The following is a 19,828-nucleotide window of genomic DNA, read 5'->3' as shown; positions in this document are numbered from 1 at the left end:
TGATCTGCGAGTTGGGGATGAATAGAAGCCTGTCAGCATCTTTGGCTGTGGTGGGCACCGGCCCCTGGCTCCAACCAGGAGGCCACGCAGCAGGGGGACCTGGATACTCCTGAGAAGGATCCGTATGGTCCGCAAGCCTGTACCTTTGGGGGGGTGTGTCCCTGTGCTTCATTCTGTGGGGCCGAGCCTGCAGAGCTGGACTGAACAACACAGCCTCTTGCCCCCTGCATAGGTTGTGGCGGGACCCTCGCTGTGGAGCAATCCGCAAGGGGAAAGGGAGAGACTGCCAGGCAACTGACTACGGTGTGGGTGCCTGCCCTCCGCACCTCAAGGGCACGCAATGGGGAAAGCCAAACTGCAGAGGGCCCAGGCCTCCCAGGGCCGGAAAGACAGACACATGACATGAGGGGCACTCTGCCAAAGATTCAAAACTGGTGCCTGCTCTGGTCCTGTAGGACCCCTCGGCGCCCATTAAACAAGCGATTCACAAGCTGCGCTTCTCCAGGGATGGGCGACTTTAGGATGAATGAATCTGTTGAGGCAGAATTTAGGCAACACAATCACCAGGGTGGCAGGAACAGAGGGTAGAATAACCACGGCAGAGGATATGTACCTGGAAATGCGGACCACAGTTGCTGGTCTACATAAAACAGTATCCATCCAGACCCAAGACAAACAAGGGGAACACAATAAATGTCTTAATACTGCCCTCACACACGTTGCAGTATCATGCTTCATCATAGGGTGGCATCATACATCCAGGTGCAGACCAACACTCTGGATGGAGCGCAATGAGTTTTTTTGATGAACAGTGATTTTGTTTTTTAATCCTACCAGAGGTTTACAGACAGAATAAAATAGTGTTCTGTCACTTTTTCTTACTTTTCCTACCCTCACCACTGGAGAAAGGAAAATGTTACTTACCAGTATGCATCTGTTCTTGGCATGTAGAGTTGCACACTGTGCATAGATCGCCACCTAGTGTTGGGCCCGGATGTTTGCAGTTTGTTGTTGTCCTGAAAAGTTCTTTGGAAGTCACGAGAGAGGCGACTCCTCCTTAGGACCACATTGCGCATGAGCATCGGCTCCGTCCCCAGATTGTTTTTCGCCATTAGGGAAATGATGGAGCTTTGCAAGAAAAGGAAGGATGCCCATGTAATTTGTATCTAATTAAGATAATACTGGAATAGACAAGGGTAGCCGGGGAGGCTGGTGGGCGTGTGCAACTCTGCATCTCTACATGCCAAGAACAGATACATACTGGTAAGTAGCATTTTCCGTTCAAGGCATATGAGCTGCAGAATGCACACTGTGCATAGATTGTATAGCAGTACCCACTCTTAGCGGCGACCACCCCTATCTGTTGCAGTAGTCTGGAATAATGTTTTGAGAACAGCCTGGCCCAAATTAGCTAGTTGTTTTGTTTGCACATCTACACAATAGTGTTTTGTGAATGTGTGCAGTGTAGCCCATGTAGCTGCTCTGCAGATGTCATCTAGGGGAATGTTCCCAAAAAATACCATTGAAGCCTCTATTTTTCTTGTAGAGTGGGCTTTAGGAGGAACAGATAACATACGTTTAGCTTTGTGGTAACAAATCTGTATGCATTTGACAATCCATCTAGCTATCCCAGATTTTGAAATGGGATTACCTTTGTGTGGTGGTGAGAAAGACACAAAAAGTTGTTTTGTCTTACGAAAAGGTTGAGTTATTTCTATGTAGTATAGGAATGCTCCAATTCATCCATATCGCATTGCCTTTTGACAGCCGGAGTGGATATCTGGCGGCGAAGCTTGGGCATTTTGCGTTTTCGTGGGTGGCAAATAAGTCTATTTGAAGTTGTCCCCTCATCTGAAAGAATGGTTGAAGAACTTGCATATGAAGTTCCCATTCATGGGTCTGTTGCGTTTGATGACTTAACAGATCTGCTATAGTATTTTGTACTCCTGGAACATGCTGGGCTAGGAGGAATATGTTTTGAGGTATAGCCCATCTCTTCATATGTCCTGTGCTAGTTGAGAGTTGCAGGGAGTATGTGCCTCCCTGCTTCTTTATGTAGTACATTGCTGTCATGTTGTCTGTATGGACTAACACAGCTTTGTTTGCTACTTGCTTCTGGAACGCTTAGAGTGCTAGGAATATTGCTAGTACCTCCAGATGATTGATGTGGAGTCATTTTTGTTGCGGGGTCCACCTGCCTTGCATGGTGTGTTGCAGTAGGTGGGCTCCCCAGCCGGAGAGCAATGCATCCGCAGTCAAGATTATCTGGGGAACTGGCTCTAGCAACGGTCGTCCCTTGGAAAGGTGTTTGGTGATCCACCACTGCAGAGAGCGTTGAGTCCGACCGTCTACCAACACTAGGCCTGTTAAGTGACCTTGAGCCTGGTTCCATTGACGTGATAAGCACTCTTGGAGAGGACGCATCTGAAGTCTTGCATGGGGTACTATGAAGATGCAAGAGGCCATCATCCCTATGAGTTGCATGATCACTCGTGCTGGGAGGGAGTGTTGCAGCTGAAACTTTGTTAGAAGTGTTTGCATGCTGGCTATCCTTGCTGGAGTGGGATAAGCTAGCGCAGTTGAGGTGTTTACTGCTAAGCACTTGGTGAATACTCTTGGTGCTGTTGTAACTCCGAATGGGAGTACTTTGAATTGATAGTGCTGCCCGTCTATTACAAATCTGAGATACTTCCTGTGAGCCTTGTGAATGGGAATGTGGAAGTATGCGTCCTTGAGATCTAGAGTAGCCAGGAAGTCGTTTTGCAGCAGGAGCGGAAGGACTTGTTGGAGTGTGACCATGTGAAAATGGTCTGACTGTATGTATATGTTTAGCAGTCTGAGGTCTAAAATAGGCCTTAGAGAGGCGTCCATTTTTGGAATCAGAAAATATAGAGAGTAAACCCCTTTGTTTTGTTGGTGCAGAGGAACTGGTTCTATTGCACTTTTTTTCTAGCAGGGATACTACTTCTTGCTTTAACAGTGATAGATGTTCTTGTGACATTGGACGCTGTTTGGGTGGTATGTTTGGGGGGGTAGATGTTAGTTCTAGAGAGTAACCTGACTGAATAATTTGTCGCACCCACCTGTCTGATGTGATGTTGATCCAGGCAGGCAGGAATTGATGAAGTCTTCCCCCCACAGGAGTGGAATGTTGGGCAGGGGAGGAAAGTCATTGGGGAGGAAAGTAATTGGCTAGGGGTAGAGGCAGAGCTTGAGTTGTTTTGTTTGCCTCTGCCTTTGTTGTTGTTACCCCTGTAACACCCTCTCTGGTGTAGCCCTTAGTGAATGTGGATTGACCAGGGTTTTGTAGGAAGTGGAGGGACTTTCTGAGGAGTAGCCTCTTGTGTTGCCTCTGTATGATGAGCGACGAAAGGAACGTCTGGGAGCTTGCTGCTGCAAGGCTCACATAGATTTTGCTGCATCTGTGTCTTTTTTCATTTTCTCTAAAGACACGTCAACATTTGGGCCAAATAAATGTGTCTCATCAAGTGGCTGATTAAGGATGGAGTTTTGTACCTCAGGTTTAAAACCTGAAATACGTAGCCAGGCATGTCTACGTAGTAGGGTGCTGGTATTGATTGCCCTTGAGGCGGTATCTGCAGCGTCTAGGGCACAACGGATGGAAGTATTAGTGATATTTTTACCTTCCTGTAGAAGTTCATTAGCCCTGTTTTTGTATTTGTCTGGTAGGTGCTGCATTATGGACTCTAGCTCGTCGTAATGTGCCCTGTCGTATCTTGCCAGCAACGCTTGGATGTTGGCAATGCGCCAGATGTTAGCTGCTTGTGCCGCTGTTCGCTTGCCGGAGGCGTCAAGGAGCTTAGATTCTTTGTCTGGTGGTGAGGCCTCACCTGATGTCTGGGAATTAGCACGTTTACGTGCATTAGACACTACTAGAGAATCTAATTGTGCTGGACCTTTAATATAAACTGGATCTGTAGGGGCAGCTTTATATTTTTTCTCAATGCAAGGATTGAGGACCCTAGCCCTGACAGGATCCTTAAAAACCTCTGTTGAGTGCTTGATGACACCCTTAAGCATTGGTAAAATGGCAGTAGACCTTTGTGTGTTATCAAAAGTGTCTAGTAGGAAATCTTCCTCCACTGCATCGGTGTGTAAGTTCACCCCATGATATTGTGCAGCTCTTTGGACTAGTAGGTTAAACCCTATAGTGTCCTCTGGTGGGGAAGGTCTGGAAGGGTATACATCATCTTGTGTGGCGTAAGGCACATCAGGGGTATTGTAATCATCCCATGGATTAGGTGACTGAGGGGGACTATTGGTGCCTGCTGGGTCGTGTGCAACCCCACCTATATCGTCAGAATCTGTGTCTGCATCATCATCTGGATTAGTATATGGTGTAGATGAATGATGTGTTGGAGGAGGTGTAGGAGGAGGAACAATATGGGGAGGTGGTGGAGAAGGGACCCTTAATGGAGAGGTTGCAATGTCCTTCTTCTTTGGAGGGGGAAGAGGTGCTGGCGCCTCAAGTGGTCTCTTCTTGGAGCTGAGAGTCAATTGTCCGGTTTTACGATCCTTTACAAGAGTTTTCTGATTGGGATCCGGTGTAAAAAGTTCTTCTGAGTGGGGCAAATCCTTCGGCGTCAAAGGTTTCTGCTCCGTAGGTTTTTTCGGCAATGAGTCCGTAGCTGGTGTCGAGTCTTTTGGCTTAGGAGTGTGCCCTTTTGCAATGTCTTTTAACGGAACCTGTTTTTTCGGTTCTGGGTGTTTTTTTGGCTCCGACGCGTGTGAATGTGGCGTTTTGGGCTGTTTTTTACTCGCCTCCGAGTGCGGTTTCGGCATCGATAAGCCGCTACCAGTCTTCGGCGCCGTGTGCTTAGGTGTCGGAGCAACGTTTGGCGTAGTAGAAGAAGATAGCTTCTTTTTCGGTGTCGGTATAGGTTTGGCACCAGCCTGAAGGCTTAGTGGGCTTCTTTGCCGGGCCCGAAGGAGGGGCGTGGAAAGCAGTGTCTCGGTGTGCACCTGGGACCGAAGGTGAGGGTGTGACCGAAGCCTTTTTTGAGGGTTTCGAGGAAGGGTTGGGGTCGACGGTCTTACTTACGACCCGTTGAGCTGGAGTAATGTCCTCGACGTCGGAGTCTTTGGCATCTGAGGATCCGATACTCTCTTGGGCGTGCTGGTGTTCTGGCACGTCAACGCCCTCTTTGAAGATGTCGTCGGGGATCGAAGCTGACGAGCGAGCCATAGTTCTCCGAGCTCGTCGGTCCCGAATGGTTTTCTTGGAGCAGAATGAGGCACATGCCGAACAGTCTTTGGCCTCGTGCTCCGGTGAGAGGCAAAGGTCGCACACCTCATGTAGGTCGGTGTGGGGAAACTTCGACCCACATTCAGGACACTTCTTGAATGGCGTTCTTTCCATGAGCCAGAAAGCAAGGCCTAGGAAAGCCCGAAGGCCTTCGTCGACAACCGGAATAGAAGACTTCAAAGTGGTAGAAAATCGCGCCGATGTAGCGCGATCCAAACAATACCGTCGAACTGGGTGAGGATTGCGCGCCGAAGGAAAAAACGGTTCCAAACTGGAGCGCAGGAAACATATCCGAGCCCGATGGCGGAAAAAAACAATCTGGGGATGGAGCCGATGCCCAAGCGCAATGTGGTCCTAAGGAGGAGTCACCTATCTCATGACTTCCAAAGAACTTTTCAGGACAACAACAAGCTGCAAACATCCAGGCCCAACACTAGGTGGCGATCTATGCACAGTGTGCAATCTGCAGCTCATATGCCTCGAACACATTGTTATCTCTAATTATATATATAATTTACCTTTTTGAAAATGTTATGGACTTTAAAGGTACCAATGTACAACACAATGCATACATAAAAGAGATAGGCAGGGTCGGTGGGTAGGTAGAAGAAGAAGGGAATAAGAATGGAAAAAGGACAGAAATGCAAGACCTATTACATACATATTTCTTTTTACACACAGTTCTTACTGCATGCCTCAGTCTGTAATTCGCTGTTTTGGGAACATTTTGATGTTAAAATGGCACAGGTGAACTATGGACATCTAACTTGAAACAGTAAATAACGGCCGAATCTGTTGTATACAGAACAATCAATGCTGGTATACAGTACACTAATAGACTCCAAAGACCATAACCTAAAAGGCATATTCGTCGCTTATTGCCCATGTGGACTGTTTCACATTCTGACATGATCAGAAGAATGAAAAGCCTAGCCTGTCCGGTTTAGATTATAGCCAGAGGTCCAGTTACCATGGAAGCTGCACTAATTCTGCATATGTGTTTCTAAACAACTTAGCAACATCACAAAACAGAACCTAATAAAACACGTGCCAAAGAACTAACCCAGAGAATCGTGGACAGTATTGCAATAAAAAATAAAAAGTTCGTTTTATTGCCAATTTCAACACTGCATATTTTAATATCAATTTTTCAGAATCCAATTAGATTTATTATGTAGTTTAGTTCTTTGGCAGGACATTACATTGTTTCATTTACTTTATACAATGCGTGCTACATGCATTTTGGAACATGGAAAGCTGAATTAAAGATGCTATGTTTTGACCTCTTAATGGTACATACAAGGTGTCTGATTCTGAGTTGGCCAGAGTTTACCACACTTAGTAATTACTGGGGGCAATAAAGTCTGCAACCTTTATTATATTTTGGTAGGTCAACTTGACAGAATTGTACATAGGAAGAGAGTGCGGTATTTACTGTGGCACGTGGATTCGGTGCAGTAAGCTCCAAAACCTGCATGTTATACCACACAAATTCTAAATCAGTGCAATTTATTGCACATGCAAATTCCAAATCATGGCAACTAAGAAGGTGTGATAAGTAGCACCTGCGCATCAAGGGCACTTGTAATCAGGAATTAGGAGTCAGCCTATCCTATAGCAAAATATGTCCGAATTTATTATACAGTATGTGAAATGACATACAGAAGACAAAAACCTGCCGAATTATTATTCATCGCAGTATACATAAGCGGAAAATGTACTCAACAGCTAAGAATCTCCACTGTCTCGGGATATCTTGTGACCTGAATAACGAAGATGTCACTAAGGACAACTCAAAACTCACCTTGTCTAGCTCGTTCGACAGCTTTTTATTTTCTTCAGCGAGCAGGCCCTTTTCTCGCTCGTATTTCTGCCTAAACTCAGCTTCAAACTCTTCTCTTTCACTTTGGCTAAAATGAAACAATACAAGAAGTTTAGCAAATGAAAGCATATGTGCAAAAGTCCTGCCTGACATTTTCAGGCATATGTAAAAAGTTATTTTCTCAATTAGCATTCCTCTGCAAATGCCCTTTTCAAACCCCTCGAGCCCTGCACCAAGGCAATGCGATATTCAGTGCAGCACAGAGTAGACACCCATTTGGCTTTACAATTGTTCATAGGGTTTAAAATATATTAACAGTAGTACAGCGAACATACGCGAACTACGAGTTCAAAGTGATAAAGTGTAGTCATTTCCGACAGCAAGACGAGTCTCAGACCTGTTGGTATACTCCCAGCTGATGATGCCCATTGGCCCACGGCAACAGCAGCCAATTGGCATATCCCAGGCTCTTTGCCCAGCAATCCTCAAGGGCATCTCACTGACGCGGGCTCACTATCATAACTTGTGTCTTTGTAAAGCACACTTTACCTATTAGGATATCCTGGACATGGATAATAGATGCTTATAATTACTCAAATCAATGATACCCATGTAATTGTTCCGAGAAGGATGAGAAGCTGAGTGAACCTGCTAGAATCTGAACCCGTGACCCTGGGGTCAAAATCAGATGCCTGCAATGGCTGCCTTAGTCCACTAAACCATTGCACCTGGCCATTGTCAAGGGCATTTCTTTTTGGGCAAGGTATCGGCAGAAACAGGCATGGGCCAGAATCACTGCCTCTCAAGAAAACTAGAAACAGCACGTGCCACACATACACGGCAACAAGGAACATCCACACTTAGACCAGGCAAAGGCCGTTCCCACGAGTACAACACCAACAATCTCATCCATATATCGCTCATGAACACAAACACCACTTATTAGATCCTCCAAACAAGCCTTTCTAAACCCTTCCCTTATCTATCCCTCCTAGACCCATCCGATCCCTCATCTCTCTCCCTAATCCACTTCAAGAGATTTTTCCCTCCTCATCTCTCCTCACTTATCCAAAACCTCCTCCTACTTCTATGATCTCCAAATAACACTTTCTAGACTCTTCCTTCTTCTATCCCTTTCAATCCAACTAACAGACTAACATGCCCGCTGCTAAAATTAATTTCATATTTCCCTATACTAATTCACCACTAATACTTTCTGGGTTCCGCAGTAGCGATTCAACGCCTTATCAAGGGTAGTAAGCGCTATATAAATGCAATTACAATTACTTACAGCATAAGCCCTTCATTCATATTCTTTAGCACACATTCTGCAGGGACTCAATCCCCAGGCATAGATCACACTATCACACAACACAACCTAGTTGCACTTAGATCAGAAACGTGATTCACTGGCACCTTCATACACATCTTCGTCCATTAATGAAATCAAACATCAAGAAACAAAATTAGATTCCTCATCAACACAAAACAGACTTCCATGCTACTATCAATTCCCTCTTTCCCTACCTCTAAGTGGACTGCCTTCAACCTTCTCATACACGAAGAACTCACCAACATCCTGAACTTACTCGAGGCTGCTGGCTATTAAGATCTTCTTTTATCATTCAATCTCTGCACAGGTGCCGTCACATTTCTCAACTTCGTCAACATCTCCTACAGACAAAAAACCTTCACCGTTGCCCTCAAGACGTCTCACCCTGAAGAATGATGATCATGCCAATTTCCACCCCACTACCCACCTGCCATTCATGTGACTAATCAATAACAAAACAGTCTCCAACCATTACAGGAGAAATCCCTCAGATTCATACTCATCATGAACACCAGGATCCACCAATAACACTCAAGTATACCTCCAAATCTCCTCTACTGATGACTCAAAACCTGCTTTGGGTTAACTGAGACTTGAATATCAACTACTTACATAAAGCTCAATCGAGCAAGACTCAAGTCCTCTTGTTTTCCAACAGCTTCAAACAACCTAAGATTTCAGCCTGACTTTCCATCATGAACCTAGATGGCTTGACCCCCGACCCCCCCCCCCCCCCCGGTTGACTAAAACCTAAAGTCACTTTGATTTACTGTCGATACATACCGCACATAAAATAACACATCACTAGGAAAATAAACAGCAGGGTACCAGCTCTCCCTCCACAAAAGCGAAACTCTTTCTATTAGAAGTCAATTACACAATGACAATTCAAGCCAGAGTATATCCCACCTATAGAGAGGCAATGATATACTCAATGCACCCCCAAGCACACAGCACCTATCTATAGACAATGCTATGCTCAATGCCCCAAGCACACACCAAACTGGCAGTTCTAAAACTGTGGTGTGGCTCATCAAGGACTTAAAGAATTTGAAATACATCCTCCCAACTCTAAAGGAATCCCAATGGCATCACCTCCATTCCTGTGCTCAAGATCAGATGCAAGACCCCAACCACATCAGACAGAGCCAAACCAGGAGCAATGACACTGAAATAATAGAGATGAAAATATGCACGAAGGACAAAACAGATCTTCTCCATCTATGCACCTAGGATATGGAATGTAATTCCCATCAACATCAGAAGTACTACAAGCCTTCTAAAGTTTAGAAGGAAGTTACAGAGACATTTCTTCAAGGAGCACTAATCTCCTATGCAGTACAAGTCACGTGTTTCATTGTAAGTGAACTTGATCATACACTTGGGCTCTCACACATTGTTAATCGCTGCATTGACTCCTAGCCTTGTCCGAGCTGTACAGCTATATATATACTGTACAGTTTCAAATGCCAACTTTCACTAAGTGCCAAGTCATCTTTAGCCTCAAGGTACACATTGCCAAAAAAAAACAGAAAACAACGAAGATGCCTGTTACCAGCTCCTTCTTCTAAAGAAAGTCAAGTTCTTTCCTTTAGAAAGTGACTTCCAAACTGATGTTCAAGCTTTTTAATTCTCACTTCTGTATAGTGGTATTGCCCTACTCCACGACCTTCAAACTCTACAGTGTCACCCCTTAAGGGCATACAGAACGTCTCATTTAGGGAATGAAAAAATATGTGCACACCGCCCATCCTGATGGAACTCCACTCACAGGCCAGCACTATCTTCAAAACCAGTTGTATCCTTCACATTATGAACATCAACCCCACTTATCTCGCAGACAAGTTCACCATCCCTGGCGGTTCTCGACACATCCTCAGTCAGGACACTATCAGATTGCAGACCAAGAAGAAGAAAAAAAAAAGAAAAAAAAGACAGCAGGACTTTTGTACCTATGCACCCAGATTCTGGAACAACATTTCAGTATCCATCAAGAGTGCCCCAGTGCTGCTCCACTGTAGGTAAGAGTTGAAGCTGTACCTCTTTCAAACACTACATCACAATGCATTACCGTCCACAACCCAGCTTGTTCTTATATTGCTTGTTGAAGAAAGCGTACATATAAGAACATTTCTGGTGAGCAACATTTCCTTCTCTCCACTTGGCTGTAACCTCTGTAATCGGTTCTAAATAGGGGAAAAAAGATAATTATCAATATCAAAACCCGCCCACTTTTGGGAAGGACCCCAGAACAGCTAGAAACAACACTTTCATTATTAAAACTTTATTTTATAGCACAGTTGGGTCAACTGCAGATATATGGTAGCACCACTGTACTCAAATAAGAGTGTGACTCTGCAGAGCATTAGCTCTCACCTCATCTGAAAGGACAGGGTACGTCGCATGCAGTTTCAATATAAATACATGTATATAGAGAAACTCTTGAGCATTGGAGAATGGGATCATTACATTTTAATTTGGCAATAAACCACATGCTTGGAAACCGGTATTACAGAGGGGGGGGGAGGAGGAGGAGGAAGGGGGGGAGGGGAGAGAGAGAGAGAGAAGAGAGAGAAGAGAGAGAAGAGAGAGAGAGAGAGAGAGAGAGAGAGAGAGAGAGAGAGAGAGAGAGAGAGAGAGAGAGAGAGAGAGACTGTCTGTCTCTCGCCATTTAGTGTTGTGCTCAGATGTGAGCAACTTGTTTTTTTCGAAGAAATCTTTTTGAGCCCCGAAGTGTGGTAACTCCTCCTATTGTAGGCAACGGGCATCGGCTCCGCAGTCAGATTCTACCCCCCCCCCCCCCCCCCCCCGGAGAGCAAAGATGTAGATGGATCCTAAAGATGATCATATTAAGATAAGAGCAACAGAGCCCAGGTGGCCAGGAAGGAGGGTGGGTGCATGTGAATCTACATGCCACGAACAGATGCTTGGAGGATAAGTAATATTTTCTGTTCATGACATGTGAAGCTGTAGATACACATGCTGTGCATGGATTGTAAAGCAGTTCTCCCCAACAGCAGTAGCTTAGCCTGAGGATGTTGCAGATGACTGACACAGTGTGCATAAGAGACAGCCAGGCCAACTCTAGTTTGGTGTCTAGCCAGAACATCCGCACAGTAATGTTTAGTAGAAGTGTGAGGGGTGGACAAAGCAGCTGCTTTACAGATGTCAGCTAGTTGTATATTCCCAAAGAAAGCCATAGAAGTCCCTTTCTTGTTAGTGGAATGGGGTAGTTTCAGCATAATGAGTTTGAATACACTTGATAAGCCAACGAGCAATCCCTGCTTTGGAAATGGCACGCCACTTGTGCAGTTTGGAGTAGAACACAAAGCGGAGTTGTGTGTTATTAAATGCTTTTGTTCTATCCACATAATATATGAACGCATTTTCTGACATCCAGGGTATGCAAGCGCCTTTGGCTACAAACTCTGCATGGGAAAGGAAAACTGGCAATAATCGTTTGATTGAGATGAAAACTGGAAACCACCTTGGGGAGAAATAGGAGGTGTTTCTGAGGACCACCCTATCTGAATGAACCTGGACGAAAGGCTCCTCCTGAGGCAAGCAATGGCTACAAGGAAGGCTACCTTCCATGAAAACTGAAGCAGGCAATAGTAAAGGGGCATTAAAAGGAGGGCTCATACTGTTGACATTCCACAGGATGCTTCCGGGGCTGGATAACCCACATAAGGACTTCCATGTAGGCCTTAATGATTGGTACTCAGAGGAGCGAGGTGTGATGCCTATTCTGTAGACAAACAGCCACAGCAGCCAACTGTAACCAAAGAACAAGTTACTTACCTTCGGTAAGGCTTTTTCTTGTAGATACAATATCTGCCTGTGGATTCCTCACCTTGTGAATATCCCCCTTGCGTCAGCAACATTCGGAAATTCTTTTTGTAGCTTCGCGCCGACGTGGACTTGGACGTCATAGAGGCACGGCATCGCTCGCGACTCCGCTGACGTCACTGACACCTATAATGTGTGACATCAGTTCCGCCCTTTTTTCCGTGCCTTCAAGGCACACGGACGGACCAATGACAGTAGGCATATACACAGTATACGCAGTACAAATATCAAGGTAAAACACACACAGTGTGAAGCAAATGCAAAAAAACATTTGAAATAAACAACTCCTTGACAATAAAATAAAACCATAACAGAAAACTCTGGTATAGAAGAGTGGACAACGGGGAGGCGGGTGGGTCAGTGAGGAATCCACAGGCAGATACTGTATCTACCAGAAAAAGCGTTACCGAAGGTAAGTAACTTGTTCTTCTGATAGATACATCTGCCGTGTGTATTCCTCACCTTGTGAATAGAGTCCCACAGCAGTCCCCACTCCCGGAGGAGGGTGTCCACTCTTCTAAACCAGGAAATCCTGGAGGACAGAGCGCGCAAAGTGACCGTCCCTCCTCACCTCGGAATCCAAGCAGTAATGCTTCGCGAAAGTGTGGCGGGAAGACCAAGTTGCCGCTCTACAAATATCCTCTACAGGAACACCTCTAGCTAATGCTGAGGTTGAAGACTTAGCTCTAGTAGAATGAGCCCTTATACCCTCTGGTGGTTCCTTACCGGCCAAAGAGTAGCAGATCTTTATACAGAGGACGATCCATCTTGACAAAGTTCTTTTATGGACCGCTCTTCCTTTCTTGCAGCCAGCAAACCCAATGAAGAGCTGGTCATCCAAACGAAAGTCTTTAGACCTGTCCAAGTAAACGGACACCGCCCTTTTGGGGTCCAGACGGTGCAGTCTCTCTTCCTCCTTAGAAGGGTGAGGGGGAGGATAGAAGGTAGGAAGGGTAATTGACTGTCCTAGATGGAAGGGAGTTACTACCTTAGGCAGAAAAGCAGCCCTGGTCCTAAGAACCATTCGATCAGCATGAATGGTCAAGAAAGGGGTCTTGTAACTAAGAGCTTGAAGCTCACTTACCCTTCTTGCTGAAGTTATTGCAACGAGGAAGACGGTCTTAAAAGTCAGAAGCCTCATAGGACATTTGTGAAGAGGCTCGAAAGGAGCACCCATCAAAAAAGTCAAAACAAGATATAAGTCCCACTGAGGCACAATAAAAGGAGTAGGAGTGAACTTATTTGTGAGGCCCTTCAAAAACCTTAAAACCACAGGAGATTTAAAAAGAGATGGCTGGTCAGGCAAACAAAGAAATGCCGACAGCGCTGAAAGATAACCCTTCACTGTGGCAACAGCAAGCCCCTGTTGCGCCAGAGAAAGGGCAAATTGGAGAACATCAGACAAATGGGCTCTCAAAGGGTCAATAGATTTATCCCCACACCACGTGACAAATTTTGACCATCTATAAGAATAGAAGGACTTAGTGGAGTCACGCCTGGCTGACAAGATGACATCCACAACGTCAGGCGGGAGGGAAAAGGAATTCAGGTTGCCCCGTTCAATCTCCAGGCATGAAGGTGTAATGTCTGGAGGTGGGGGTGTAGAACCTGCCCCTCCATCTGAGAGAGGAGGTCTGCCCTGAGAGGGAGACGGAGCGGCCGATGAGAGGAGAGGTGGAGAAGATCCGTATACCACACCCTTCTTGGCCAGTCCGGGGCGATCAATATGACTTGGGCCCGGTCTTGGCGAATCTTCCTCAGAACCCGAGGAATCAAAGGTATGGGAGGAAACGCGTAAAGGAGTTGATTTCCCCCAACTCAACTGAAACGCGTCCCCCCAAGGCTCCTTGCATCGGATACTGGAGACTGCAGAACGACTGGCAATGAGCATTCCCGCGAGTGGCAAACAAATCCACCCGAGGAGTTCCCACATCGGAAAGATGTCGAGAACAACCTCTGGATTGAGCCTCCACTCGTGGTCGGCCGAGAACTGACGACTCAGACTGTCTGCTTGCACGTTCAGAACCCCAGCCAGATGACTTGCCATCAGACAAATCCGATGGTCCTGAACCCAAGACCAGAGCCGCAGAGCCTCTCTGCAGAGACACTGCGACCCTACTCCTCCCTGCTTGTTGATGTACCACATCGCGGTCGTGTTGTCCGTCAGGACTTGCACAGACCGTCCGCGAAGGGAAAGGAGGAAGGCCTTGAGCGCTAAACGTATCGCCCGCAATTCTAGAAGGTTGATGTGAAGCAACCTTTCCTCTGGAGACCAAAGACCCTTGACCTCCAGATCCCCCAGATGAGCACCCCACCCTAGAGTGGATGCATCCGTTATCATTGTGGCCACCGGAGGAGGCAACTGAAAAGGCTTCCATTGAGACAGGTTGCCTTCCAGGCCCCACCAAGACAGATCCGCCGCAGCTTCTCTGGAGATCCTCACTGACTCCCTGAGATCTCCGTTGTGTTGATACCACTGCTTGCGGAGGCACCACTGGAGCGGCCTCATGTGCCAGCGTGCATGGTTGACCAACAGAATGCATGAAGCCATCAGACCGAGCAGGCAAAGGACTTTCAGGACTGGAATGACCGCTCCATTGTAAAATAAAGGAATCATTTCCTGTATGTCGTGAATCCTTTGAGGTGGAGGGAATGCACGACATACAGTTGTGTCCAGTACAGCACCTATGAACAGGTTGCGCTGGGAGGGCACCAGGTGAGACTTGGGTACATTTATCGAAAAACTCAACCTGTACAACAAATAGGTTGTCTCTCGCAGATGATGGAGCACTCTCTCTGACGACTCTGCTTTGATCAGCCAGTCGACCAAATAAGGGAATACAGGAATCCCTGACCTTCTGAGATGCACCGCCACCACTGCCATCACCTTGGTGAAGACTCGAAGTGCAGTAGTAAGCCCAAACGGAAGGAACGCAAACTGATAGTGCTGCGATCCCACCGTAAAACGGAGATACTTCCTGTGCGACTTCAGGATGGGCATGTGAAAGTACGCATCCTGCAAGTAGAGCGACACCATCCAGTCTTCTTCCAGCAGTGTCTGAAGAACCTGAGCAAGGGTGAGCATCTTGAATTTCTCTTGTTTCAGATACAAATTCAAGATCCTGGGATCCAGGATTGGACGAAGCCTGCCATCCTTTTTGGGAATCAGGAAATACCGGGAGTAGCATCCCTGACCCCTTTCCTGCTCTGGGACCACCTCTATCGCACCCTTTTTTAACGAAGTCTGTACTTCCTCCTGTAGAAGCAACAGATGTTCGACTGAGCAATATCCATGGCAAGGAGGGTAATTGGGAGGGAATTCCCGAAAGGGAAGGGCATACCCATTTTCTACGAGATTGAGAACCCAAAGATCTGATGTAACCGATTCCCAATCCCGTAGAAAGTGGGTAAGCCGACCCTCCACCAGACCCACATGATCCTGAATGGCGGATCTAGGGCTGCTTTTCTGTGGTTGGGGGGTTGGAGGAGGTGAAGGAGGAAGAGGTTTGACGTCCTCGAAGACAACCCCTTTGCTTTTCCCTGTATGACCTGTACAAGGTGTTCTGCTGCTGCTGCTGTTGTTGTTGCTGCTGCTGACCTTGTCTAAAGTTCCAAAAGGAAGAGCGTCCAAACCCTCTGAACTTTTTGGTCGAAGCACCTCTAATCTGAAGGCCCAAAGATCTGGCAGTAGCTCTGCTATCTTTAAACCTTTCGAGGGCTGTATCTGCCTTCTTGCCAAATATTCCTTCTCCGTCAAAAGGCAGATCCAAAAGCGCCGCCTGAACATCAGCAGAAAAATCTGAGGACTTTAGCCAAGCTGATCTTCGTGTAGCAACTGCAGTACCCATAATTCGAGCCACAGAATCAGCCGTGTCAAGACCGCTCTGAATTACCTGGCGTGCTGCTGCTTGGGTGTCAGACAATACCTCCTCAAAATCACTCCTGTTCTCCTCAGGGATCTTAGGAGCCAAAGCACGCATTGAATCCATAAGTGCGTGCACATACCTCCCCATGAGACAAGTGGCATTTGTAGACTTCAAGGCCATACTAGCAGATGAGAAAGTTTTCTTGGCCACCTGATCTTGTTTTTTAGCCTCCTTGTCCCCAGGAACCTGGGTAAAAGCACTTATAGATTTCTTAGAGCATGCAGCCTGAATCACTAGGCTCTCTGGAGAAGGGTGAGATGTTAAGAAAGCAGGGCCCTCTGGAGCTACCCTATATCTCCTAGCCACACTCTTGGAAACAGCAGGAGCAGAGAGTGGTTTCTTCCAAACCTCCTTAATGGCCTCAGTTAATGCTTCATTAAATGGAAGTAAAGGCTCCACAGCTGAACTTGGAGAGTGAAGAACTTCTGTCAGAAGGTTTGACTTAAATTCAACTGTTGGTAAAGTTAAATTTAAAAGACCTACAGCCTTCTCCATTACAACATGATATGGCTGGACATCCTTTGAAGGCGCATCCTGTCCAGAAGGCAATTCCCACTCTGGGGAAAAATCAAGGCCACTGACATCAGCTAGATCTTCAAAACAGTCTTCTCCCAGCTCACCTTCCTCTAAATCAGGGTGAGAGTCGGCATAACTTCGTTCCTCCAAGAGACGCTGAGCTTCTCTTCTGGATCTCTCCTTAACACGCCTCGGTACCGGATCCATCAACTACTCCGATGGAGTCGGAACCGACGTTGGTACCGACTTCGATGGCCGAGGAGTATCCGAGGAGTATGCTCCTGATGTCTACTCGGAGCAGGCGACGTCGGCATTGGAGTCGTCGACTTCGGACGAGTCGGTAACGACCTCGGCGGAGCCAGAAACTGCCACGGCGTCGATGGGGCTGGCATAAACGGCATAAATGGAGCCGGGGCATATGAATGAGGAACCCCCAAATTAAATGCCAGAGGACCCATGGGATCCGAAGGTGCACCAGAGGGGTACCACGCCCTTGAGAAAACACCATACATAGCGTTTAGGAATGCTGAAGGGTCTTGGCCCGGTGCTGGAAAAGGAGGTTGAACACCTTCAGGCTGACCTCGAGGTGGGATCGAATCCGGCTCAACAAAATGCGCAGATTCCTCAACTTCCACAGGAACCACCTCTTCCTCATCTCGAGTCGGAGAAGGAGCCGGAGATGGATTGGACTCCGGAGCCGGAGAGGGAACCTGCGACCTCGAAGGCGAAGCCTCACCTTCCTGATCCGGAGACTCCTGCGGAGGAACCACCTTCGAACAAACCTTCCTGGGTGACCTCGACCTCGAGTCCGACTTCTCACCCGAGTGACGTCGAGACTCATGTCTCCTCTTCCTATGCTTCTTCCTTGACCTAGAAGCATGATCCGAAGAAGACTTTGAGGCCGAACCTTCACGAGATCTGGACCTCGACTTCGATCTCGACTTCAACTTATTTTTCTTCGAGCGAGATCTAGATGTCTTCTTACCCTTGTCGGCTTTAAGTTTTGCCACAAGTAGCTTGGTTTCTCTCTTCCGCAGGGCCTTCGGATTCATCTTGCGACATGATGAACATCCATCTACGTCGTGATCGGAGCTTAAGCACCAAATACAGTCCTCGTGTGGATCCGTGATGGACATCATCTTTCCACACTCCCTGCAGGGCTTGAAACCGGTCTTCTTCGACATCTTATCGAAACAAAGAAGCAGAAAATACAGAGTAATGAAACAAAGTCACAGTATTGTAACTGAGATTCCCGAAACCGTTAGCGTCGACAACGCGGAAAAAAGGGAACTGATGTCATCACGCCGGTGTGGGCCTTTTATAGGCGTCGGTGACGTCAGCGGAGTCGCGAGCGATGCCGTGCCTGTATGACGTCCAAGTCCACGTCGGCGCAAAGCTACAAAAAGAATTTCCGAATGTTGCTGACGCAAGGGGGATATTCACAAGGTGAGGAATCCACACGGCAGATGTATCTATCAGAATGAAGGTGCAGGCAAGGCCGGACGGTGGACGGTGAAGAAGGTAACAGACAATGACTGGTACTGACCGTGTGACAGGATTGATATATTTCGGAAGGTAATAGTGCATAAACCGTTTCCATTTGGTCGCGTAGCTGGCCCTGGTAGTAGGCCTATGTGCTTCGCGAAGAAGGGATCTACAATCCTCCGGTACGTCAAGATAACCAAAGTCTAAGAGCTCAGAAGCCAGATCACAAGATTGAGCTGCTGGTGATTGGGGTGCCTGAGAGTTCCATGGTTTTGTATGAGAAAGTTCAGCCTGTTGGGAAGCTTCTCATGAGGTTCTAAAGGAAGTTTCATCAGAGGGGAGTACTAAGGCTGGTGTGCCCAAGTTGGGGCTACTAGGATGCGGGTAAGGGATGTCTGCCTCAGCTTGCAAACTTCAAATGATAGGAGTGGGATAGTCAGAAGAGTGTATCAATCAATCGTGTCATTTGTAAAGCGCACTACATACCCGTGAGGGTCTCAAGGCGCTGGGGGATGGGGGTGCTACTACAGCTCGAAGAGCCAGATCTTGAGGACTCTTCTGAAGGCCAGCAGGTCTTGGGTCTGCCGTAGGTGGGTGGGGAGGGTGTTCCAGGTCTTGGTGGCGAGGTGGGGGAAAGATCTGCCGCCGGCGGTCGTTCTTTGGATGTGGGGGACTGCAGCGAGGGCGAGTCCGGCGGAGCGGAGCTGGCGGGTGGGGGTGTAGAAGCTGAGTCGACTGTTGAGGTATGCTGGTCCGGTGTTGTGGATTGCTTTGTGTGCGTGGATGAGGAGCTTGAAGGTGATCCTCTTGTTGACGGAGAGTCAGTGCAGGTCTCTCAGGTGGGGTGTGATGTGGCTGCGGTGGGGGATGTCGAGGATCAGACGTGCGGAGGTGTTCTGCTTGCGTTGCAGCCGTCTCAGGAGTTTGGAGTGTAGGCAAATATTCCTGACCAGTTCATCTATAGTGCATTACACATGGGCCACGGGTGTGGTAACCTGATTGCAAAGTTTTGACATTTTACTTTTTCGATGGTGGCGAAAATATCTATGTGAGGAAACCCCCACTGCCAGAAGTAAATGAGTATGGTGAGCGGGTGGAGTTCAAAATTCGTAGACTTGTTAATGCATCCTGCAGAGCAGGTCGACAAGTCATTTTTCAGACCCAGAATGTAGTGTATGAACAACTGCACCTTGTGATTTCTCACACACCTCCAGATGCTCTGTGCTAGAGCAAACCACTGGGACTAGTGCGTGCCCCCCAGCTTTTGTAGGTAAAACATGGCCCTGGTGTTGCCCGTGTGGACTAAAATGACCTTGTTGTGAATGAGTGGAAGGAATGCTCAAAGAGCAAACTGAATAGCCAGCAATTCCAGGTGGTTGATGTAGATGCCCTGCTGCCTGGGTGTCCACAAGCCCTGGCTTGTGTGTTCTTGCAAGTGCCCCCCGATCTGAAGAGCAAGGCATCTGTGGTGATGGAATCCTGAGGATATGGACCTAGAAAGGGCTGTCCCTGCAACAGATATTTGGAGTTCCACTACGGCAGAGAGCAATGTGTGAGGCCTCAAATCAACACTTGAACCGCCATAGACCCTCCGCCTAAGACCACTGTGCTACTAGCCAATGCTGTAAGGG

General features: G+C 47.2%; 1 protein-coding gene across 2 annotated transcripts in view; it reads right to left on the bottom strand.

Annotated features, from left to right (window-relative positions):
- Positions 1 to 19,828, bottom strand: part of CDC42BPA (CDC42 binding protein kinase alpha) — a 1,077,984-nt gene that overhangs the window by 358,752 nt on the left and 699,404 nt on the right. For both annotated transcript variants that reach the window (XM_078649868.1, XM_078649869.1), the window contains exon 16: positions 7,071 to 7,176. In XM_078649868.1, the coding sequence (XP_078505994.1) occupies positions 7,071 to 7,176 (106 nt within the window). The remainder of the gene's footprint in view (positions 1 to 7,070; positions 7,177 to 19,828) is intronic.

This window comes from Lissotriton helveticus, chromosome 6 (assembly GCF_964261635.1).
Source record: "Lissotriton helveticus chromosome 6, aLisHel1.1, whole genome shotgun sequence".
NCBI lineage: Eukaryota > Metazoa > Chordata > Amphibia > Caudata > Salamandridae > Lissotriton > Lissotriton helveticus.
The sequence above is the reverse complement of the archived record's forward strand: the minus strand, read 5'-3'. Positions and strand labels throughout refer to the sequence as shown.